This window comes from Myodes glareolus, chromosome 27 (genome assembly GCF_982192425.1).
Source record: "Myodes glareolus chromosome 27, mMyoGla1.1, whole genome shotgun sequence".
NCBI classification, from domain to species: Eukaryota; Metazoa; Chordata; class Mammalia; order Rodentia; family Cricetidae; genus Myodes; species Myodes glareolus.
This window is the reverse complement of record NC_142052.1, coordinates 28,615,436-28,641,786: the sequence shown is the minus strand read 5'-3', so window position 1 is coordinate 28,641,786 and position 26,351 is coordinate 28,615,436. Positions and strand designations below refer to the sequence as shown.

Below are 26,351 nucleotides of genomic sequence, written 5' to 3'. Positions count from 1 at the left end.
TCTATTCCTGTCTTTCTCATCCCTTGTGACCTTCACCTCAGAACCCTGCCAGTGAAGAATGCCCTGCTTTTTCAGGTCACCCCTGTACTTAAGAAATTATTCTGAGAATAACTTTGACTCCAGTCTACCCAGTTGTCTAATATGGCAAGTTGTCTGTTTTTATTTCAATTGTTCAAGGTGTATCCTGGAGCCAGATCCTAAAGGACACTCAAGGATAATAGCATATGTGGAACTCAAAATCTATCTTAGCTCTCTCCTCTCTGAGTATTAGCCAGAGATGGATGCATGCCATCATTAAACAGATTTTTCTTTATTAATTTCCTAAGTGAGTGAAATGGTTTCTCAATGGAAAGCCGTATTGAAAGACCCCAAAAGTCAGAGGGGTCTCAGTTGGAGCCCTCTGCCCAAGGACCAGTCCACTGGATGCAAGAGCAAGAGGCAGTCTATTGAGTACACAGGCGCCTGCAGATGCCTCAACAGCTTAGCTGAATGAGCATGCCGGGCTAGAGATACAACATGCATTTATAGGGGGTTCAGGGGTTACATAAGAGGCTGCATAGCAACAAGCATTTCATTGGTTCTCACATGGTGGACTGGGTCAAGCTTAGAATAGGACAGTTTATCCATCTTCAGGTTATCAGAAAAACCATAAGATCTAGATAAAGCTAAGTTTGGCACTCTGGCTGTTTTGATAGAATGTCATAGTGACTTGCTGTTCCCACTATCTTCCTGTTGACCCAGTTTCTACATAGCTAGCTGACCACAGATATTCTCTTCAGTAGGGCCCACCTGGTTCCTCTTTTTGTGCAAGAGGCCGGTATCAATTGGGTGGGGGTCTTTCAGTATCAGTTCTAAAACAGCTGCATTTCCATCTTGTTAGAAAGATTTTTCTGGGACAACTTCTGTTATATTGACTTAGGGGGCTTGGTCTGCTGCTGTCCAGGGTAATGACCTTGCTGTCCTCCATATTTTACTTTCAAAATTCTTAAATAAAAAGACTGTACCACCTCAGAGCTTTAAAATTATGAATTTGTCTTATGTAGTTAAGTATCCAATGGAGTCACAGGAAAAGAATTTGCATATGGAACATTCCTTCTGTCTTCAGATCAGAATAGGAGGAATAATTTAATGTGTACACTGCAAGGGACACAACATGGGCAGTAAGCTCTTGGTGCCACCAGTATGAGAAAAGGGCCCAACTGTTGTACGGGGGAGTGATTTTGTAATTTCCCAGTATGGTTTATTTTAATTAATGCCCTGTTAATGAACACAGAGCAGATGGTGAGTGTTGAACAGTTGGGAAGGTAATTGTGAGCCAATGAACGATGAATTTGCAATTAGGAAACAATCCTATGAATATATGAATGATCTTGCCTGACACAGTTGTGTTTGCTCAGAGATTTGGAAAACAGGCCATTGACTACAGTGGTGTCCCAAACCTGAGACAGACAGCAAGCCAAGTTAAATTGACATTTTTCTTGTCTTGCATGGAAGCAGCTGTGGCCTTCTGCCTTGCCACCCTGCTCAGAGCAAAACCAGCTGAACATCAAGCCTCGTGAGCTGAACAACTACTGGATTTTTCACTTGATCTTTGGGAAAAGGGTGAGAAGCAATCTACTGGCTTCTTCAATTGTCATTTATAAGTAGCTATGTTTAGACAACCTGAAACACAGCTTGTGAGACATTTTAATAAGCCCACATTTTATGTACCTGTTGAGCTTCATTCTACCTGTCCTGTTCATGTAGAGAATCTTGAATACTGCAGTTGTATATTTTATTTACCTGACCATGGAGTAAGATGTGCTGGCTAACAATAGTGCTCATGAAGACATTCCTTCCAGCTTCATTATTCTCTACATATTCACATTTCTATGAACAGTACTTTTTTATTATTATTCATTTTCCTGGAGTTTGCTTCGAATTTCAGTAATAAAACTCTTAAAGAAAGGAGCCATCATCCAGCCTTTTGATGGGGGAAAGACCGATCATCTTGTTTCAGACCTGGCTCCTGCTTTTCTTTTTTCTGTTGTGTGAAATATCTGTGAAAACCTTGTAAAAAGTATCTTCAGTTCATCCAACCTCAGCAAGAAGCATGAACAATCATCTCCTTTTGTGACCTTAAAATTCTCTTTAGCTGTTCATATTCTGGGCATTCTTCCCCCTGTGGAACAGGGAATCCCTGCAACCACCTAGCACAGCACAGTGCACAGAACAAGCCAGCTAGCCACGTTGTGTCCTGGAGGAAAAAGGGAAAGTTTCTAAGGAGTGCAAAATTTTGAAGGTGTCTGCTTTTATAGCCAGGGGCAAGTGCTATTGAAATGCATATTTCGGCCTATCAAGAAAAGATCTTTGACTCAGGTGGATGGAATGACCAGAAACCTCTGTGCTGTCTCTTTAAGTACCCTTCAGCCCTGTGGGAGGTGTTCTTGTCACTCAGGCCGCACTAGCCAATCAGGTACTCCAGGTGACCTGCCAGTCAGAACTAATGCAGGCCTCTTCCGGGCATCCGCTTTCCGTCTCGATATTGCCGATTTTGCTGAGGACCTGGCACTGGTGGTTTCCTTTGTGAAGTTGCTGCTGCTAGGAGATGATGAACAGCTTTGGCGACCTGAGAAACGACAGCATGGTGAGCTGGGGAATGCTGTCTCCAGATGGGGAGGAGCAGAGGGTGAGTTGAGGGAGACAGGATGTTGTGTTCTTCCGGGATCCGTGTGGGAATCTGCCGCCAGATTCCCTGCCTTGTGAAGTCCCGTGCGGTCCTGTAAATTCCTAGACCAAGGGGCAGGCCTCTGAACAACTTTGCGCTTTGGGCTTAATCGGCTTTGAGAATTGGGAGCAGGGTGCTGTGTGTACAAACATCTTTCTTGTCAACTTCAGTATGCCAAAGACGGAGAAGCCTAGTTTCTCCAGTTTCTTCTTGATATTGATCACTTTGCATTTAACTTTATGTACAATCTCCATTTATTTTTAACTATGCGGACGTTATCAAGGAATCTCACCTGTTGGATAGCGCTGCACTTCTAAGCTGCAACGTAGAAGAGTAGAAGTGCTGATATGAAGGATTTGCCAATGCCTTGGAAATAGTTTAGTCTCACAAAGAAGAATTTAGGCTCTAAGTCACCCAAAAGATAAATGTGTTGTAATCAGGACTGTTAGAGATTAGGATGCTAGGGCACACCGTGCAGAAAAGGAGAGGCTGGACTGAGGGTGAAAAATTTCCCATTTCTTAAGTAGTTGAGATTATCTATGTGGAATCAGGTAGTCAATTGTAGATGCTCTATCAGTGTCCTGATTGACCATTGTTTGCAGTCTACAGACCAGTGCAAAAAGGAATCTGGGAAAGGGACTGACCTTATCTTTAAACCTAAATGCTATATTTACTGTAGTACATCTATAATAGAAGATCTGGGTAAAATGTTGTGGCCTTACTTAACAGAACTTTTCTGCATTAAGACATTGATCTTTCAAGAAAATACATGAGAAATTTTTAATGTGGTCGAATACAAATCCCTAGTCTCTGGAGTACATGACCATAAAATCTTTCTCAAGTTTTCAAAATAGTTTTAGAGTTGACAACTACATCATATTTGCATTCTCCTTGCTTCCTCCAAGCCCTAATATGCCTGGATTGTTTTATAATTCCTGGTCTGTCTTTCTTTAACAACAGTTACAAAGTAACCATAGTTACACAGTGACAGTAGTTACTTTATGAATGTGACCTGTGTCTTTAGGATTAATTAGATTATTACTTCATCAGACATCTTAAAAATATGCTCAGTTAACAGAATGGGGTCATTAAGACACCCAAAGATAGGTTACAGAATGGATTAAATTTTACTTTTTTAATCCTAATGGAAAGGAAACAACTGTGGGGAGACATTGGATAATAAAAAACCCTGCTGAGTTAAATCAACCTCTTTGCTTTAAAGATATGTTGAGCTCAGAATAAAAAAGCAGGATATGTGTTAAATTGGGGAATAAAGATATAGAGACCATCAAAGTTGTTAGGAATATTTTCCTAATGTGAGCTCTCTGCCGATGAAAAATTCCAATCAACTCAAATCAAAACAAGCCAAATTAAAAAATAAGTCCAGGTTTAATGGGAGTTCTGCACTCTCAGGTGGCCCCAAGGGGTCACGAACGTGACCACTGGGAGGAAGGGAAAGAGACCACGTGTTCCTCATTTGGGAATTCACTTAAATATTCTGTGGAAGTGGTTCTGAGCACTCCACAGGAAGTAGCCAGATTTGAGTCTACATCCTTTTTTCCAAAGAGAGCATAAATGTTTTTCATATTTACCACTCCAATTTTCTGTCACCCCTATATCCAAAGAGTCTAGAATGTTAAGTTAGGAGCTTAGGCCCCAGCTCTTGCATCTGTTCTAGCCCCCTGACCCAGAGAGTTAGCACTCTGGGCCTGGCCAGCTGGGATTTGGGGGATGTAGATTCAAATCTGGCAACTTGCTGTGGGCACAGGGCATCATGGGAAAGGGGAGAGCTAGGAGTCCACATTCAGCAAAAGGTGTGGCTGGAGAGGCATCTCAAGTACTGGCATCCCAGAGATGTCAGGCATCTGTTCCTTGGGGGAGGTGAGAGGCAGGTGTCTAGGAAAAAATTGTTATCACCAAAGATGAGTGTGCCAGAATGAGGAGCAGGTAGGTGATGTAGTGGAGAGCAGGCTGCATCCCTGGCCTGGCTAGCTTATACCCAAAAAAATCACACAGAAATCTGTATTTATTAAATCACTGCCTGGCCCATTAGTTCTAGCCTCTTATTGGCTAACTCTCACATCTTGATTCAACCCATTTCTAATAATCTGTATGTCACCATGAGCTCATGGCTTACCGGGAAAGATTCAGCATGTCTTACCTAGCAGCTTCATGGCAGGTGGCTCTCTCTGACTCTGCTTTCTTCCTCCCAGAATTCTGTTCTGTCTTCCCCACCTACCTGAGTTTGCCCTGTCAACTAGGCCAATGAAAGTAGCACAGACAGGAGACCCTCCTTCACCAGGTAGGCTTTAATTTGTCAAAACATGGTGGGATGGTCTTCAAGGTTCCTGCTACCCCTAGAGAGTCTGCAAGACATTCTGAAAGACACAGAGGAAAGTAACTGATAACATTTGCCAGTACAAGCTGGGACAGTCTTTCAAATTTCCTGCTTCACTGACAAGTCTGTCAGATACTCTAGGCCTGTAGGTTAAAGATTTATGGCCCACGGTTGCCGAGGAACTTCAAGTGACTGTCCAGGCAGCCAGAATTCTCTGACATCAGGTATTATTACATCCTTCTGGGATCTGTGATGGAGCAGAAGACTGAACAATTAGATTTATAGTTTTCCTTACTTATGATGGAAAGTAAATTAGGTGAAAAAGATTTTAATTACTAAAATAGGGTAGGTAATAGAGTATTTTCTCTAAACTTGCTAAATACAAAAATAATGAATATTTTAAATATTATTAAATATCTTGATAAGTGGATTGTTGTATGTCGTTTAGTGAAAAAGCCCAAACCTTTTATTTTAGTTTAGACACAATGTGGAATTGTTGTGGAATATTTGTATGACAGGATTTCTTGAATTCCTTTCTTTTGCATTTTTTAACTCTGTGTAGCTGTGTGACTCTGCCTGTTGAAAATACTTGATTGGTCTAATAAATATCTGAATAGCCTATAGATAGGTAAAATTGGGATAGGTGTGGCTGTTGTTCAGCAAGAATAAGTAGAAGGAGAAAGAGAGAAGTATCCAGGAACAAGACAAGGAGAGACAGACATCAGGGGCTAGTCACCCAGCTATGCAGATGAATAAGTAAATAAAGGTATATAGAATAGAGAAAGATAAAAGCCCAGAGGCAAAAGATAGATGGGACAATTTAAGTTAACAAAAGCCATGTAAAAAGAATCCAAGCTAAGGCTTGGCATTCATAGGTAAGAAGAAACCTCCATGTGATTTATTTAGAAAGCTAGTGGTAGGCCTCTAAAAGTGCCAAAGATTAAAAAAAATCAACTAAATAATGAAGCATCCTTTGTGCATATGCCCAAGAGTGGTATAGCAGCATCTCGAGGTAGATCTATTCTGCCATTTGGTTTTCATGATAGCTGTATAAGTCTGTAAAATTTATTTCCCAAACAGGAACCAGAGTGAAGCACTTAAAGTACTGCTCAGTTCATGCCATTCTAAAGTATGAGTCCTTCAGCGACTGTGACTTGAAATTCCTAGGACTGCTCTTACTACCGAGAATGGACTTTTTTGTTTTTATTTTGTTTTTTAGCACTGATTTGATGTTCCAGTAATTGTTTTTAATACTTTGACTACATGTATTTGTGAGCTCTTGAGATGATTCATCCCATCAATGCACACTGACATACATGTACAATAAATTTGTTCCAATGGTAGAGAGAATCAGTTCTTAAAAGTTATACATTGGCCTTTACATATGAGGTATAGCATATACCAGGGTTCACCTTGACCTTTTTGGTACATTATAGCTGTTATAGAAAAGTAATAATAGCTTTACTTAAATACAGGTAATGTCTTCATGCTTTCATAGGTCTGAAAATATCAATGCTTGTTGTGCTATGAAAAAAATAGAAAAACATGTGTGGTCTAAAAATTTTCTGCCAGAATTACTTATTTTGCTCTCTAATCTTTAGTAGGGGTGGGTGGCCTTGACTTCCATATGCACCCAAGGATGGCCCTGTCTTGATGCTCTTATCCTCACACAATCACTGTTCAGCTCATGATTTCTGTATGTAAAATGTGACAGTGTTGCGCCTTTTTCATACTGCATAGGTTTAGATTCAGAGTTGAAGGATGCTCTTGATTTTCCTTCAGATCTATGTGATTTCTGCTTGTTTTTGGTCCTTCATGGCCCACGTCTACAGAAAATAGTACTAAGTCATCATTATTACTTGACTTTCCTTTTTAAAATTTTATTTGCTTTTACAACTATTATTTTGGGATATCTTTTATTTTCCATTATTCTAGGTAATTTTTGCATTGGGAGTAAAACCCAGCAGGGCTTCTGCTAGCAGTTCTTCTACCACTGAGCTGCTCCCTTCCTAGAAATACTTGTTTAGGGGCTGGAAAGATGGCTCAGTGGTTGAGAGCATTGCCCGCTTTTCCAAAGGTTCTGAGTTCAATTCCAGGCAACCGCATGGTGGCTCACAACCATCTGTAATGAGTTCTGGTGCCCTCTTCTGGCCTGCAGACATACACACAGACAGAATATTGTATACATAATAAACAAATAAATATTTTTAAAAAGAATCAATAAAAATCTAAATGAGGGGGAGCAAATGCCTTAACAACTAAAACATAAATAAGAAATACTTGTTTAATATTGGAAAATGTGTTTTCTTCACTATGATTTCAGTAAATAGATCAAGTGTTTCCATAACAGTCGATGGTACAGTCAAACAACACATGTACAGAACACAAGATTTAGATGAACTGAAATGTCAGATAAAATAAAATCCAATCTCAGAAAACAAATCAAAATATTAAGGATCCCTGAAATATTAATCCTAATGAGATCTCACTGGACTCAAGTCGTTTCATAGCGAGGCATTCATGTGACCCTACTAACCAACCCATCACAGGAAAACTCCTGGGAACCCAAGTGGCTGCTTCAGACACTCAGAAAATGAAAACCAGGTTTGATCCGACACACCCTTAATTTGGCTTTAAAGCCAAGCTTTTTCATGTGTTTTCTTCTCTGCCCATCACTTTTAAAGAAACATTTCTGGGACAGCTTGCACTGAGAACTGTTGTTTAAGTTCAGGTTTGGCACCACAGCAAGTCTGGGTTCATGGTGATGCAGAGACGGCCTGCGAGGTGGGTCCAAAAGGTCCCCTCACCTTCTCCTGGAGATACACAAAACCCAAAGAAATGGGTCTGTGCTCAGGGCACAGGGGCTTCAGAGGATACTTATGAAGACATTTAAAAATGGCAAGTGGGACAGGTGCACGGTGAGAAGGGCCGAGTGGCCGGCTCTCTGTCCTGCACCACTGATTTGATGGAAGACGAAGGACAGGGTGGGCCGGTAGGGAGGAAAAGGCAGACAGCTAATGCGTTTCATTTAACAGCTACTATAAATCAAAGACTTAAAGGAAATTAAAGACCAATCAGAATAATTTGGCAACTTTAATTCTTAGGAAGATCAAAGTTCTCTCCAAACCTAATTTGATGTTTCATTACTAAAAGCGCAGACCAGAATGGTACAGTGTTACTGCAGAAGATTAGGGAAGAGCCTCGGCTGCTTCACTCACACTCATTTGAAGAATGGATGCCTCCCTACCTCAAATGCTCTAGGGAGGAACTGCTACCCTTACATGGTTCCTTATTAAATTTGAAAAGTGCCTCAAAGTTTGGACACCAGAAAGACACCCCGAAAAACATGTGTCTAAACTGCAACTTGAGGTTAATATGACTAAAGCAGTTACATAGTGAGAAGTGCTGAAGGTACGTGATGTCTTTCCCGGCACAGGCGTGGCCACGGTTCTTCACCAAATGGTGTAGCCACCATCTGAGCCACCCATGAAGAAGTTTCCCTTGCGCTGAGTCACCAGGACGTTGGCTTCCTGCATGACTGCAAGCTGAGCAGCGTTGGGAGGGCATCCAGGGGGTGGAGGGGGAATGTTGCCAGCGGTAGGGCCAGTGCCAAATCTGGCACCTGCATCATACCCTCCTTCTACCAGCACTGCTGAGCCAGGTGGATAGATGGGACCGACTGGATAGTAAGCCATGGGGACTGTGGAGCCTAAAGGCCCAATAGCCACAGACTGGGCCATAGGCAGCTACAGAGAGGCGCCAGGAAACGCAGCTGACGTGGTAGGGACTGTGGCTGCCCCTAGATGAACAAAGCTTGGACGATAGTGTTCTGAGTACGCAGGCGGAGCGTCTGTGTAGGGTGGAGCCTGAGGAAGGTGTAAGGTCTGAGGGTATACTGGATTCCCAGGTGGTTGCACAGGGTAGTTAAGCTGTGTTGGATATTGACCTTTGCTGTTCGTGGTGGCTACGGGTCCGCTTCGCTCGGCGTCATGGACGGTTATTTTTTTCATCCTTTTCCTGTTCGGAGTCGCTCTGTGTCCGGAAAATGTGTTTTCTTCACTATGGTTTCAGTAAATAGATCAAGTGTTTGCTTAAAAATTATTTGTATTGTTTTTCAGTTCACTGTGGCTTTTCTCACAGTAGGATAGTTGTCTTTATAGATTACTTCATTTCTTAATTTTTAAGTTTTTTATCCATGTATCTTACCTTTCAATAAAGACTGAAGCTTTTCTTATGGATGCTATCATGTCTGTACTTAAGAAAATTTATTACTTTTTGTCACAAAGTCAACAAAATATCTTAGCTAAATAATATTTACAATGTTGTTAAACTTCTATTTAATAAAGTAATTGCTATATTTGAGCTAATTTTTCTGAATAACATTCCTGGAATTCATTTTTGTAACCCCAGCTGTTCTGACACTTGGGGAAATCCTGCTAACTCCTAAGAGCTGGGATTATACATCATGACCTGGAAAATATCATTTTTCTTCCAGTTATTTCTTACCTTGTATATGTCTAAGTAAATGATTGTGTATTGTAACAAATATGAAATCTGCTAAGAAATGTAGCTCTTGCTTACAACTAGACAGTCATTGGGAAGGATGTTTCCTATTCTTCAGTTGGAAGATAGATTTTTTGAGTTCAGATTAGTTTAATTCAAGATACATTTTCAGACCTATGAAAGCATGAAGACATTACCTGTATTTAAGTAAAGCTATTATTACTTTTCTATAACAGCTATAATGTACCAAGAAGGTCAAGACCATTACAAATTAGGGAAAAAAATTTTGTTGCAGTCCTGGAGTAGGTTCTTCTTGGCCCCTGAGAACACATTGTTGTCCATGTAGGGAAAAATCTAGTGCCTTGTGTTTTCACAACATTAGACTTGCTTAGCCAGCTTGGTTTTGGGGATCAGTTTGGTGTTTGCCATGGATTCAGGGTCCCTGGGTTAAAAATGAGGTGTACACAAGATTAAACATAGCCAGAAATCCTGGGGTTTCCTTGTCTATATTTCAGCAGCTATTTATGGAATCCTGGTGCCTACACGTATCTCTGTGTGCCACTTGCATTTCTCTTACCTAGTGAGTGAATCCCTGCAAATGGAATTAAAGATGGTTGTTGGTTTCTCTGTGGATGTTGGAAATCATTCCAGGCCCCTTAGAAAAGGAATCTGTGCTCTTTATTGTTGGGCTTTTGCTCCTCTTCCTCAATCTTTTGCCTATCACAGATTTGTTTCATCTTGTCTGTGATGATATTATTACTATTGTTTGTTTAGTTTAGTATTTTGAGACAAGCTCTCAGGTAGCCCAGACTAATTGTGACCTCCTGTGAATCCTTGAACTTCTGATCCTTCTAAGTTTCCAGAATTGCTGGGATTAGAAGTGCACACCACTACCACAGCTGCTACACATGTTTTTGGTGATGTGAATGCAGGGAAACACTCCACCAACTAGGCAAGCTTTGTCCACAGCACCTATTATGTTGTCTTTTCATTGAAACATGGTAAACCGAATTGTCTTCATTTTCATCATATTTTCATTGAGTTCACTAATTTCAGTCGTTAGACCTGTCCTGAGTGACAAATTAATTAGATTTTATTTGAGTGAATGTTAGAGGCTCTGAAATGGATTACTTTGAAGGAATACAAAATATTTCAAGAACTCTTGTCATTATTCATACTGTCATGCATTTGTAGTTTCCCACTCCTGTTTGAATCTTAATTATGTCATAATACTTCTGAAAATCAGCCCACTGTCATCTTTCCAGTACTTTCCTGTCAGCTTTTTGTAAAATTTCCAGTTTAAGCAACTATCATTTAGTTAATAGATGTACTGATAGTTCATCTGTATTTTAATAAATAAAACTTGCCTGAAGATCAGAGAGTAAAGCAGTTGCACTGATCAGCCATACTGACCATGTAGTGGTGGCACACACCTTTTTTCCCCATAACCCTACTAGTTTGCCATAGAAATTGGGCAGTAGTTGTGCACACCTTTAATCCCAGCACTAGAGAGGATTATAAGATTGGAGGAGTCTGATTTCAGGCTCAGTGTAATTCTCATGATTCTTGGAAGCAGTCTTGAAAATTGCCATTTCAGGCTGAGTTAAGGTAAGAGTGTGTACCTGATTGCTTTGCTTTTCTGGTCTTCAGGTTGATCCCCCAGATCTGTCTCTGGGTTTTAATTAATCAAACTACAAACAGGTGTTAGGATGATATATGATGTTCCAGTTGCTTTTCTTCCACCTAGCCCCTAACTGATCAGAAACATGTTGAGAAGTTCAAGTTTTTGACTGTCTTAGTTTGTTATTCCTACATTATCCATCCTTTCTTATTTTATAATTTATTCATTTATTTATTTGATTTTTTGAGACAGGGTTTCTCTGTAGCCTTGAAGCCTGTTCTGGAGCTAAGTCTTGTAGACTAGGCTGATCTCAGAGAAGCAGGGATCTGCCTGCCTCTGCCTCCCTAGTGCTGGGATTAAAGTCGTGCATCACCACTGCCTGGCTTACAATTTCATATGTAAGTTTAATGTACCATGATCAATCCCACCCTTTATTTCAACCCCTACTGTGCCCCTGTCTCTTTTTTGTTTCCTCTTCTCCAGTTCAGTGGATGCTTTTAGATTCATGGAATTCACTTAGTCCTTGTGGGAGGAAAGGGTTTACTTGGCATACACAGACCACCATGAATGCAAGTCAGTCAGGAAATCAATACAGAAACATAGGTGCAGGAGCATAAATAGAGACCCTGGAGGAATACTGCTTCCTGACTTGTTGTTCCTGACTTCAATTTTCTTTCTTTATTCTTTTCTTTTTAAATTGAAAATATATTTTCAGACAATATATTTTGATTATGATTTCCATATCCCCAATTCCTCTCACATCTTCCCATACAACCCATACTACCCCCCCCATTTCTCTCTCTCATTAGAAAAGAAACACACATCTAAAAGTTCTGTTTGCAATCTTATACACTGCAGAACCACCTGACCAGGAATAGTGCAGCTCTACAGTGGGCTGGTTCCTCCGTCATGAATCATTAATCAAGAAAATCCCCAATCACTGAATGTTTTCCTTTACAAATAGAGTTGAATAAAATTTTGCTTTGTTCTTTGTGAACATCTCATAAGAATGCTCCAGCTAGCCTAAAACACACACTGTATAGCTTAATAAATAAATATGTTGGATATTTTAAAACAACTTCCAGGAAACATTCTATTCTATACAATTAGCTCATTTTTCCAGAGCATAATAGTTTTCTATACAAGATGGCATATCCAAAATAGTTGTCTTTATATTTTCTTAAATTTCAATAAACTGGAAGTGGGAGAAATTTCACACTGCTTACATTTTCTCCATTCCTCATTACTTCATTCTATGAAATTAGAATCAATTTTTCTTGAACAGTTTGTAATTTAGAAACATTTTAACTAGTTTCTCTGTAATTATGGTATTTGGACATTTTGTTTTAGTGCTAAGACTCCAACTGTCGAAGGTGAAATAATGCCTATTAAAGTAAACTTTACAGCTACCAGTAAACCAGGTATTTTTTTTACTTTTAGTTTTTCGAGACAGGATTTCTCTCTGTCTTAGGAACCTGTACTAAACTCACTCTATAGACCAGGCCAGCCTTGAACTCATAGAAATCCACCTGATTCTGCCTCCTGAGCACTGGGATTAATGCCATTTGCCACCACCACCTGCCAGTTACTTTTTAAGAATGTTTTTCTAAAATAGTTAGAAACAGTTAATTTGAGGCAAAGGAACTGGTGGCACAGATCATGCTTTCTTTGATCCATAAACCAGTTCCAAGATCACGACATGCTGACATTTTTTCTTAGGCTTGTTTCTTGCTAGATCTTATAACTTCCCTGTTTCTCTTTATCTACATTTTGCCTCCTTCCTTTCGGTATGTCCTATATTTGTTTCTGCTTCTGATATCTGGCTGGTTGGCTGCTGCCTAACTTTAGGTCCTGGGCTTGTCCCTCTCATTCTCGTCCATTCTAGCCTTGTTCTCTCTAGATTCCTCCTCCAATTTTTCCCTTCTACCAGCCAGTCCTGCCTTCTGTTAGCTATTTACTGTTCAGCTTTTGGACCAATCAAGTGCCTTAGGCAGACAAGACAAAACAACAATACCTCTTTACACAATGAAGCAAATGCAACACAACTTCACATAGCTAAAATAATATTCCATGGCATAAACAAATGTAACACATGCTGACATTGTGAAAGTATCCTTCCACAACAGGGACAGGGGCATGAAGTGATTGGAGAGAGGAAGGGGAAAGAAGTTGTCCTTTGTTTATGTTTTAAATATTAAACACGGAGAATAGAGCTAAATAGAGAATTCTCAGAAAGTGAAATACAAATGGCTGACAAACATTTAAGTCTTTAACGCACTTATTAAGTATTGGGGAAATGCAAACCAATTACTATTTCTCTCTGATTTGATTTCATTAATGTCAATATACCTATTTTTTTAAAAAGAATGACAAATCCTGGAAACAATGTGCCGAAAGTTGAACTCCATTTCAGTGCTTAAGGAAATGCAAGCTGGTTTAACCATTTTTAAACTCAATCTGGAGGTTCCTTGAAAGGCCACCTCTAAAGATACTATGTACCCAGCAGTACCACCACTGGCATAAACATCCAGAAGTCTATATCATGTATGGTAAATCTGCTAATTTATGGTCATTGTAATTATATGTACAATAGCCAGGACACAGAAAGCACCCTAGATTTGAATCAACTGTTTAATGAATAATAAAAATTGTTATAGTCATATATGGTAACATTGAAACATTGAGAAAAATTAAACTACAAAGTTCACTGCCTGATATTTTGTTTGTATTCTGATAAATAAAGCTTAGGTGAAGATCAGAGGATAATTTCCTATTTCTCCACTGGCTTTAGCAAAAGCACTGTGGAATCTGTGTGTTTATAAACAATTGAATATTGAACACGTGTATTTACATTAATAATACAGGTAGTGTGCATTTGTTCTTTCATTCCCCTAATGATAGGATATTCTCTGGCACCCTATAGACATTGCTCTTACTGAACTAGTTCACTCTTAATAATTCCTGCTCACTGTCTTAGGTAAAATGACTCTTCTGAATCTTACCCTCTAGGACTTCAATCTACCCACTAAAGTTTCAATATTCATGTTGCCCTCTAGCAACAAAAATCTGTCATATTAATGAACTCCTAGATATCTGTCTCCACTTCTAACTATTCCTAATGTTTAATTTTTCTTTCTTTCTTCTTCTACTTCTTTTTTTCAAAATAATGTTTTCTAATTTCATCCATTTTCCTGCAAAATTCAAGCTGTTGTTATTTCTTTCTGTTGTGTAGTACTCCATTGCTTAAATGTACCACAGTTTGTTTTTTTTTTGTCCATTTTACCGAGGGGCATTTAGGTTGTTTCCAGGTTCTGGTTATCACAAACAAAGCTGCTATGAACATAGTTGAGCACAAGTCTTTGTGGCACAATTGAGCATCTTTTGGATATATACCTAAAAGTGCTATTATTGAGTCTTGAGAAAGGTTGTTTCCAAATCTTTTGAAAAATTGCCACCCTGACATCCAAAGGCGATGTACCAGCTTGCATTCCCACCAGCAATGCAAAATGTTCCCTTTTCCCATAATGACTCCAGCATAATTTGTCATCAGTGTTTTTGATCTTGGCCATTTTTACATGTGTAAGATGGAATCTCAGAGTTGTTTTGATTTGCATTTCTCTGATGACTAGGGATGTTGTACATTTCTTTAAGTGTCTTTCAGCCATTTTAGATTCCTCTATGGAGAATTCTCTGTTTAGGTCTGTACTCCACTTTTTTATTAGACTATGTGGTCTTTTGGTGTCCAATTTCTTGAGTTCTTTGTATATTTTAAAGATCAAACCTCTGTCTGATGTGGGGTTAGTGAAGATCTTTTTCCATTCTGTATGCTGTCCTTTTGTGTTGTTGACCATGTCCTTTGCTTTACAGAAGCTTTTCTGTTTTAAAAGGTCTCATTTATTAATTGTTTTCCTCAGTATCTGTACTGCTGGGTTTCTATTTTGGAAGTGGTTCCTCGTGCCAATGCATTCAATCATACTTCCCGCTTTCTCTTCTATAGGATTCAGTGTCACTGACTTTATGTTGTGTTCTTTGATCCATTTGGATTGATACTTTTTATTTTTTAAATGAATATTTTTTTTATTTTATTTTGTTTCAAATGACAGATCTGCTCAAGGTAATTTTACTCAGTTTATTTTTAAAAGGATAGGGCTATTTAAAAGACTATACATACAAAAATTTTTATTATAAGGTCAAACTTTTCTATACTGAATTACAAAACTTATAAAATTATTTATTGGAGTTTCTGTTAGTTGTGGTGACATCTAAAGAACATGGCCTAGATAGTATTTTGCTGTTTAGGATGCTAGCACTAAATGAGCAAATCCACTAAATGAGTACATTTAGTAAATTTTAGTGAGACTCTAATTCTATAAATACTGAAATAATCAGCACATATGCATTCAGCTAATAAAACAAAGAACATGTTTTTGAAAATGTATTTAAGATATATTCAAAAGAATTTATGTCAGGTGAATAAAACATGAAATTTTTCTAAAATGGTATAACAAATGTTAGATCCAAAACAAAACAGTAAGTTAGCAGACTTCTACAGAAATGAACAGACTATTCTGCAATCCTAACAGAGCAAATCTTCGCCACAGTGAAAGTCAGATAATATCAGATCCTGCTAACAGCCTGCTTTCTGGTTGCCCTGAGTTGTGGCTCCCACCAAGGATATTGTAGTTTAGAGAGACTCCACTGGGCTTACTCTCATACCTGGTTGTTATTGTAACCACATGTAAAAATAGTACAAATCATGAAGCAAGAATAAATGTTCTTGAACGTTAAGTTTACTATAAGGAAATGCTCAGGAAAGGAAAATAGCTTCAAGAATTATGTCAGTGAGAAAAAAAACTATCTTTAAAATCTCAAAGAAGAGTATATTCATTTGCTTTTAATTTTCTGAAGTTTTGGACCTAAAAGTTTAAAATTCTAGACACTAATGTCTGATTTACCTAAGAAAGTAAGTGGGATGCCCAAGGTCTCAGGACTCTACCCAGCACTCAGTAAGTGGCAGCCATCAGAGCCTTGACAACAGTCTAGTAATACATAGGACTTCAACCTTACACCCAGGACCATGGAACAAAAATTAGCAACTATTATTTATAAAGATAGCTTTGAGGAAAGAAAAATGGTAGAAATGGCTACTGTGCCAACAAGTAAGTTCAATTCCTAACACCACCAAAAAAAAAATTAAATAAAATAAAGATGAGAACTTAAAAAAGAGTAGAAACATATATAATATATATAGAATATAATATATAGAACATAGAGTGTATATATATAGTGTACTACAATCGACCTTGAATTTTTTCCAATAGATCAAAATCATACTAATGTATTTATCTCAATATTATATCCACCTTTTTTCTCTAGTAGAGAGACATTGGCTCTGACCATTAATCCTTTATAATCAACCCCATTTAAATGGAAATAAACATCTATAAATTATCATTTTAGAGATTATCATTTGAGCATTATTTTCTTCAAATTGCTTTCTCTTGTTTTTTGGGCAAAGTATTTTTAGGGTTCATAGAGACCTTTCCGGGGATCATGTTTCATCAAATCACATTAGCCTTAAATTAATCTATAGTTTTTCATCATCTGTGGAAACAAAAGCAGAACATATTTTCCAAGTTACATATCATTAGACTCAAATTTTGAAGTCAAGATACTTTTAAATATATGTGTTGGTTTAGCTTAGGAGCCCATACAATAAAATGTCTTTCTGTAGTTAGCTCATGCACAGTTTACAAATTCATAGAAAACACAATAATATACATAACCCAGACTTCTGCCTTTATTTTGCTGTTTTTTTACTCTATTTTTTATATTTATTTTCTTTATTTTGGGTTTTTTGAGAAAGAGTTTCTCTGTGTATCTTTGGTTGTCCTGGAGCTAACTCTGTAGCCCAGACTGTCACTGAACTCACAGAGATCCTCCTGCCTCTGACTCCCAACTACTGGGATGAAAGGCATGTGCCACCACACCTGACTAATCTATTTATTTTAAAGGAATTTTTTTCCCTTTTTCTCTTTTCTCCCAAGCCTGAATGTATTTTTTAAAAACTTTTTAACTGTTTGGACCATATGTATTTCCTTCTGAATCTGGCTTTACCATAGATCTTTGTCTTTTTGGGGGCATATTAAGTATTTTTTCTTTTGTGCATTTCTTTACTTTACTTTAAATTTGTTTTTCACATTTTACATACCAATACCAGTTCCTACTCCCTCCTCTCATCCAGTTCCCTTCACCTCTGCTCCACACATTTCACCCACTCCTCAAAGAAAGTAAAGATTCCCATGGGGGGAGTCAATAAGGTCTACCATATTGTTTGAAGAAGGACCAAGGCCCTCCCTTCTATATCCAGGCAAAGCAATGTATCCATCCAAAGAGAATGGGTTCCAAAAATCCACTACAAGCAGTAGGAACTAATCCTGGTCCCACAGTCAGTGGCCCTGCAGTTTGTTCCAGTTGTATAACTGTCATCCACATTCAGACAGTCGAGTTTGATCCTATGCTGGTTCCTTCCCCATCAGTCTGAAGTTGGTGGTCTCCAATTATGTCAGGTAAACTGTTTCAGTGGGTATCCCCATCATAGTCTTGACCTCGTTGCCCATATTCTGACTTTTACCACTCCTTTTTTAAAGGAATGTAAAACTATTTATTGACCACTCTTCATTATTTACAATAAAATAAATATACAGCTGGATGACATTCGGATACTACAAAGTTACTTTTCTGGCTCATTGAACCAGAACCCAAATACTGAAAAGATTGATCCTATCAATAAGGAATGAGACAGGGTAAAGAAAAAGCATGTAAGTCATTAGTTTATATTACCAAATTTTGTTCATTTATGTCAGTAGGTCATCTCTAGCCATGATTCTATTTCCACAGCAAACAGATATTCCACACATCATAACCTTTTAGTAGATTTCAACTTTCTACAAAGGAATGGTTCACCAGAGGAACCTTATATGCCCAGTTGTCTTTTTGCTTAGTTTTCAGAGACAGGGATTCTCTGTATATCTCTGGTTATATAATTTTAGCTTCTTTTCAAAAATCAGGTTTTTATAGGTATGTAGATTCATATCTGAGTCTTTGTTTCGATTTCATTTGTCAACATGTCTGTTTTTATGCCAATACCAATCGCCTTTCATTACTATAGCTCTATAAGCTGAGGTGGTGATACTTCCAGAAGTTCTACTACTGTACAGCATTATTGGCTTTCCTTGGTGTCTTGTTTTCCCCTATGAATTTGAGTAGTGTGCTTTCAAGGTCTGTGAAGAATCATGTTGGGATGTTGAAGATGATTGCGTTAAATCTATAGATTATTTTTGGTAGGGTTGCCTTTGTTATTATGTTGATCTTACCTATCTAAGAACAACATTCCATTTTCTGGTATTTTCTTCAATTTCTTTCATTAAAGACAAAGTTTTGGTCTAACACATCATTTTCTTCTTTAGTTAGTGTTACCTGAAGATATTTTATATTATTTGTGCCTATTTGAATAGTGATGCTACTCTGATTTCTTTCTCATGTTCTTTATCATTTGTATATAGAACGATTACTGATTTTTTTTAGTTGATCTTGTATCCTGACACATTACTGAAGGGATTTATTAGCTGTAGGAGTTCCCTGAAAGAGTTTTTTAGGTCACGTATGTATAACATCATGTCATCTGCAAATAGCAAGCAAAAGTTTGACTTCTTTCTTACTAATTTGGATCCTCTTGGTCTTTTTTTGTTGTCATTTACTCAAACTGGAACTTCAAGAACTATGTTTTATAGGTATGTTGAGAGAGAACAGCCTTGTTTTGTTCCTCATTTTAGTGATTCTCTCCATTTAATTTGATGTGTACTGTTGCCTTTTGTTTATTTCTTTTATTATGTTAAGATACCCTCCTTGTATCCCTGATCATTCCAAGACCTTTTTCATGAAGGGGTATTAGATTTTGTCAACTACTTTTTCAGCATCTAATGAGATGATCGTATTTTTTTTTTATTTATTTATATGGTGGATTACATTGACAGACTTTCACGTGTTAAACCATCCTGCATCTCTGGGATGAAGCTGACTTCACCATGGTGAATAATTTTTTGGATGTGTCTTAGATTTGGTTTGCAAGTATTTTACTGAGTATTTTTGCACCAATGATCATGAGGGAGATTGGTCTGTAATTTTCTTTCTTGATTGAGTCTCTTTGTGGTTTTATTATTAGGGTAACTGTAACTTCATAAAAAGAGTTTGGAAATCTTCTTTCTCATTGTATTTTCTGTAAAAAAAATTGAATAATATAGGTGTTAACTCTTTTTTGAAGTTCTGCTAGATTTCTTCACTGAAACCATTCAGCCCTGGATTTTTTTTTTTTTTGAGGGGGGCTTTTGATGTCTGCTCTAATTCTTTGCAGGTTATAGGTTTATCTAAATTGTTTTCCTGGTCCTGATTTAATTTTGTTATGTGGTACCTATCCAGACAATTGTTCATTTACTTTACATTTTCCAATTTTTTGGAATACAGGTTTTGAGGTATAACATAAAGATTCTCTGGATTTCCTCAGAGTCTTAGGTTATGTCCACTGCTGTGGGACAATGGTCTGTACCCTGTCACCTCTATTTTAAATGAATGCTGAATGTCCAGCAGCCAGGCAGGAGATATAGCCAGGGCAATGAGAATTCTGGAAGAAGTTGGCAGTCATTACCCAAGACAGAGAGGACACCAGACCCAGAGCAAGCAAGATGTGACTGCCTTGCGGAAAATTGTATCAAGCCACATGACTAACACAGACAAGCATTGTGGGCTAATGCATGTTATAAGAGTTAATAAGAAGCCTTAGATACTAGGCCAATCAATTTATATTTAAAGTATATCATTTTGTGATTTCTTTGGGACTTAAAGACTGCAGGAATCAGGAAAGACAGAAACCTCGGCAAACAATCTACCTTTTCATTTATGATTTTGTTAATTTAGATGTTCTCTCTCTCTGCTTTTTGGTTAACTTGGATAAGGGTATGTCTATCTTCTTTATTTTTTCAAAGGACCATTCTTTGTTACATTGAGTCTTTGTATTGTTTTCCTTGTTTATATGTTATTGATTTCAGCCCTAAATTTGATTATTTCTTTTCATCTACTCATCTTGAGTGAGACTGCTGCTTTTTATCTGGAGCTTTCAGGTGTTCTCTTAAGTTACTAGTGTGAGATTTCTCCATGTTGTTTATGTAGGCACTTAGTGCTATGGATTATCTTCACAGCACTGCTTTCATAGTGTCCCAAAGGTTTGGGAATGTTGTGCTTTGTTATTGTTGAATTACAGAAAGTGTTCAATTCCTTCCTCCTTTCTTTCCTCCCTCCTTCCCTCCTTCCCCCCTCTCTCTTTCTTTCTTTCTTTCTTTCTTTCTTTCTTTCTTTCTTCTTTGACCCACTGTGATACAACTGAGCACTGTTCACTTTCCAAGAGTTTGTAAACTTTCTGTGATTGGTGTTATTGAAGTCTAACTTTAAAACATGGTGATTTGATAAGACTTGGGGTGATTCCAATTTTTGTGTCTGTTGAAATTTGCTTTGTTACCACATATGGAGTCAATTTTGGAAAAGGTCCTAGAGGTGCTGAAAAGAACCTTCTGCTTTTGGGTGGAATATTCTGTAGATGTGTGTTAAGTCCATTTGAGTCATAACATCTGTAGCTGTCTTAATTCTCTGTTAAGTTTCAGTCTGTTTGACTTGGAAAAAGTGGGGTGTTTAAGTGTCCTACTATTAATGTGTAGAGTTTGATTTATGATTTAAGCTTTAGCAATGTTTCTTTTACATATTTGGGTGCTTTTATATTAGGGGCATAGATGTTCAGGATTGAGACTTCATCTTGATGGATTTTTCCTGTGATGAGTATGAAGTGTACTTCCCCATCTATTCTGATTGATTTTAGTTTGCAGTCAATTTTGTTAGATATTAGGATAGCTACACCTGCTTGTTTCTCAGGTTCATTTTATTGACCATTCTATGGTCAAGTGGATGGACAAATAATCAGAACAAAAGTCTACTCAGAATTTGTACTTTTTATTCAGGGTGAGTTTGAGTGTGTCCATCTGTAACATGAGGGGCCCTGCTTATTAGGGTTTCTGTCCTGCCCAGTTCCCCACAGTTGGCATGCCCCAAATAAAATCAATCACACAGGAGATCTCTATAAGTTATAATGCTGATTGACCCATTAGGTCAGGCTACTTATTAGCTAACGCTCACATCTTGATTAACCCATTTTTCTGATCTATTTTAGCCATAGGCTCAGGACCTTTTTCAGCAAGACAGCTCACATCTTGTTGCTCCAGTGATCTGGGCAGGAGTGAGGGAGGGAGCTTCCTCCTCCCTAGTCTTCTCCTATTTTCTTTGCCCCGCCTCTACTTCCTGTCTGGTTGACCTGTCTCTACTTGCTGCCTGGTCAATCAGCGTTTTATTAAAATACATGATTGACAGAATACAGACAATTACCCGTACCATTTCCCTCTTTTTGTTTAAACAAAGAAAAATATCCATAGTCCATTTTTGGGGTAATGTGGGCATAGTATTTCAGGCTACTTCCTGCTGGTTTATGGGTGCTTATAATCTCATGGGGACCTAAAGAAAATCATGAGTGTGATTGTGTGCATGTGAGAATGCTGATGTATGTGCACTGCAAGTATTACAGCTCCAGAGGTAAAGGGCTCCTGACTTGTCAGAAAGTCAGGCTATACTTCATAGTGTTACAACTCTGGGGGAAGTATCCTAACTTTTTGGGAAGTTCAGATATACATACAAGTGTTATAGCTATGGAGATAAAGGTATCCAAACTTCTCAGGAAGTCAGGCTATACCTACAATTCTGAAGGTATAACCTGGTTACCAACAGTCATGAGAAAAGAAGGTATCCTTACTTAATGAGATGAAAGGCCATATCTGAATCTGGGGTCTGGTATGGGATGGTCACCCACAATATAAGGAAACCATGCTCTTCTCTGAGAGAGAGCCATTAGAGCTGATTTCCTCTCTGCTTCTAAGTGAGATTTACTGCAGAAATATCCTTTTAATCTCAACTACTGCAAAAGTTGTTATTACTTCTGCGTCACTCTGCTAAGGAGAAACCATGCAGAAATGGACCAATCTGCTGTTTATGAAAAGAAGTTATTACTTTGTTTGGCCATGCTACCCTGTTGGATCTTCCAAGAATAAACTCTGATCTGTGTCACCAAATGATCGTGACCCAAAATTCTTTCAAAATTTATTACTGATGGAGGAATCCAGGAAATTGGCTGACTCAGCAAATGTGGAAAAAGACAGTTCCCAACTGAACACAAACAGGGGATTTTCTAGGGCTTCTTAGGAATGGAGTTTTCCAGGGAGAAGACTTTCAGGGAGGGTATTAGTCAGATTTCAATCCCCTTGAGCTTAGATAACCTCAGATTGGTTAGATTTCATAATTGGGAATTAGTTGGTTTTATGTTCAACTATTGGTTGATTTTCCTGCAAAGGGATTGTTTAGTTTTATGTTCAGTTGGCCAGAGGCCAATTTGGTTCTGGTTCCAGGGCCAAAGTGTATTCTTTGGCTCTGGTTTTATGTCAGGCTGTGTTCCTTTTGTTCTGCTTTCAGGGTTAGGGTGTGTTTCTTTCACTAAATCAGTGCTCTACCCTCGTCTTCTACCTTCTCTCATGAACTACGTGCTACCAATTTATTCAGAAATCTTGTCTTTTTCTACATACCACATATATCCATGATACCTCTATTAGGGTCCTCTTTGTTGTCTATGTTCTCTGGGATTGTGTATTGTAGGCTGGTTGTCCATTGCTTTATATCTGAAAACCATTTAGGAGTGAGTACATATTTGCCTTTCTTGGTCCGCGTTAACTCATTTTATATGTTTTATAGATCCAGCCAATTGCCCAGAAATTTCAAGTGGTCATTATTTTTTCCTTGTGTACTACTTCACTGTGCAAATGTACAACAATTTCTTTATCCATTGTTCAGTGGAGGGGTTGTTTTCAGGTTCTGGATATGACAAATAATGTTGCTATAGATATATTTGAGCACTTGTCCATGTGTTATGATTGAGCATCCTTTGGTTATATACAAAAAAGTGGGATTGCTAGGTCTTGAGATAGATTGTTTCTTTTTTTTCCTTTTCTTTTTTTGATTTTTCAAGACAGAGGTGCTCTGTAGCTTTGGAGCATGTCCTGAAACTATCTCTTGTATACCACACTGGTGTCAAACTTACAGAGATCTACCTGTCTCTGCCTACCAAGTGCTAGGATTAAAAGCATGCACCACTACCACCCAGATTGCTTCCTAATTTTCTGAGAAACCACCATATTGATATCCAAAGCAGCTGTACCAGTTTGCACTCCCATAAGAAATGTAGGCGTATTCCCTTTATCCCACAACCTCTCCAGCTTAAATTGTCTTCAGTGGTTTTGATATTGCCTATATTTACAGAGCTAAGATGGAATCTCAGAGTTGTTTTGATTTACATTTCTCTAATGACTAAAAATGTTGGGCATTTCGCTAAGTGTCTCTCAGTTATTATAGATTCATTTTTTTTGAGAGTTCCCTGTTTAGGTGTGTACCCCATTTGTTATTGGATTTTTCTGATAACCAATTTCTTGAGTTCTTTATAAGTCTTAGAGATCAATCTTCTATCTGATGTGGGGTTGATGAAGATCTTTTCCCATTCTATAGGCTGCCTTTCTGTCTTGATGACAGTGATCTTTGCTTTACAGAAACTTCTCAGTTTCCGGAGGAACCATTTATTAGTTGTTTCTCTCAGTGTCTGTCCTACTGGAATATTTAGCAAGTGGTCTCCTATGCCAAAGCATTCAAGTGTACTTCCTACTTTGTATTCTATGAGGTTCAGGGTGTTTTTTGTTGTTATTGTTTTTGTTGTTGTTGTTGAGGTCTTTGATACATTTTGACTTGGTTTTCCAATAAGATCCCTTGGTCCTCCTGTCTGTTTTTCTGCCAATACTGGTCTGCTTTCAGTATGGTAGCTCTGTAGTAGTTTGAAGTCAGGGATTGTGATGACTCCAGAAGTTATTTGTTGGACAGGACTGTTTTGAGCTTCTTGTATTTTCTTTTTGCTTTTCTATATGAAAATGAGTATCAAATTTTCAAGTTCTGTGAAGAATTTTTCTGGGATTTGGATGGAAATGGCACTGACTTTGGAGATTGCTTTTGGTAAGATTGCTATTTTTACTTTGTTAATTCTACCTACCAAAGAGAATGGGACATTTTCTGGTGTCCTCTTCAACTTCTTTCATCAAAGAGTTAAACTTCTTTTTTTAATATTTATTATGTATACAATATTCTGTCCGTATGTCTGCAGGCCAGAAGAGGGCACCAGACATCCTTACAGATGGTTGTGAGCCACCATGTGGTTGGCAGGAATTGAACTCAGGACCTTTGGAAGAACAGGCAATGCTCTTAACCACTGAGCCATCTCTCCAGCCCCCAAAGACTTAAACTTCTTGTCATACAGATTTTCTACTTGCTTACTTAAAGTTACTCCAAGATATTTTATGTTATTTAAAGCTATTGTGAAGAGTGATGCTTCCATGACATATTAATTCCAGCCATCTTGCTCTTTAAAAAATATCCCTTGTAACCACCTTCTAACTATCTTCCTGATAACCTTTCCCAAGTTACTGGTCACCATAATTTTTTCCCCAACTGCTAATGGAACTTTTAAGTGCAAGTTAACTCATTTGTCTCTTCATGCTTGACATATTTTTCTTTATGTTATCCATTAGGCTCAAATACATTGTTGAACATTGTAGGCTTTCATCTTTTACAAGATGTTACAGTTCTATTTTCCTTATTCTGCAAATTTAGAAATGTTGTTTTCCATATATTTTCTGATTGTGAGAACATGAGTCATTTTCTTCTAAAGATTTACAGTCTCATTATGGTTTTCATAAAAGAATTATATTATTTTTTATTGATTTCTTCATTGTTTTTTGCTATTATATCATTGGTTTCTGCTCCCATATTCTTCATTGCTGTTGTTCAACAGTGCCAGGCAGGTACAGCCAAGAACAGAGGTGTTTTACTTGGTCCCTTCTTGATTTCACACATCAAAACATTAAAAATACCTCAGGAATTCCTATCTATAGATTTTAGATCACCCCCAGCTCCAACTCTATTTCCTGGCATTACCATGATGTGAGTTTCTAGGTCCACCTTCATGTGTTATGGGAAGAGACTCGGGTTCCTTCTGCAGTCTCTGATTCATCCTGCACCTCTCAGGACTCACACCCTTATCTGTGCTTTAGCCAAATCTTCTTATGGTCTGATGGACCTTGGGGAAATCCAAGTACATAAATCAAAGACTTAGGCTCATCTGCTCATACTCCTCAGCTCCCACAGTTCCAAACCCAGAGAACCAACTGGAATGCTAAGTCATTTTCTTTGGGTATTGTCCCTGGAATAGTTAGTTATGTTGCTATGGCAATTCATACTGAGTTCCAGGGAATACTTCCAAGAAGGTCATTAGACTGTGATAATTGAACATTGCTTTTTGCGTTTATCATAATCTTACAAAAGTCCTGTTAAAAAGCAAACACTTACCTGTCTGCCATCAATGTTTCTAATACCAATAGGGGTGCTCATGTGACTTAAATTCCAGGGAATATAATATTATCATAAATAAATAAAAACTTGTTGCTCAGTATAGACTCTAGAATAGGATTCAGAGTCCTTCAGTAGGAGGCAGATGTGTGTTGGTTTTCCACTACCATCTAGTTTCTCCACAGCAGCACCTGTGATTCTTTTGAGAAGACCAGTCTACCTTCTTCTGGACAGTCATACCTTTGTAGGATACTCAGTTATCTCTTCACCTTAGCTTGGTCTTGGATTATAAACTGACTTCAGTGACAAAGACAAGTGGCTGTTAAAGGTGCTAAACATAATCAAATAATCAAATGTAAAAAAATAATCAACGTAGACTAGAATCATGCTCTGAACCTATATCATTCAAACCTCTCCACAGTCACTGAAGTACTAATCAATTAATTAGTCTTGTGGAAGGCCCAGTAGAGGTGGAGATTTTTTCTGGGTACAACTGTTCACAATTGCTTGTTCTTTGCCCTTGGACAGAAAATCATAATGGCTGGATCAGGTTGTTGAGGAATTTTCTAATGACATGGGGGCCAGAAAGCAGAAGG

At 38.0% G+C, this 26,351-nt stretch overlaps 1 protein-coding gene and 1 pseudogene across 1 annotated transcript in view; one reads left to right on the top strand and one right to left on the bottom strand.

Annotated features, from left to right (window-relative positions):
- The first annotated feature begins 2,470 nt into the window (after positions 1 to 2,470).
- LOC148117626 (uncharacterized) overlaps positions 2,471 to 26,351 on the top strand; it is a 46,500-nt gene continuing 22,619 nt past the window's right edge. Inside the window, exon 1 of the mRNA XM_087902339.1 lies at positions 2,471 to 2,668. Coding sequence (XP_087758465.1) covers positions 2,588 to 2,668 — 81 coding nt within the window. The 5' untranslated portion in view covers positions 2,471 to 2,587. The remainder of the gene's footprint in view (positions 2,669 to 26,351) is intronic.
- On the bottom strand, positions 8,116 to 9,292 carry LOC148117627 (DAZ-associated protein 2 pseudogene; annotated as a pseudogene).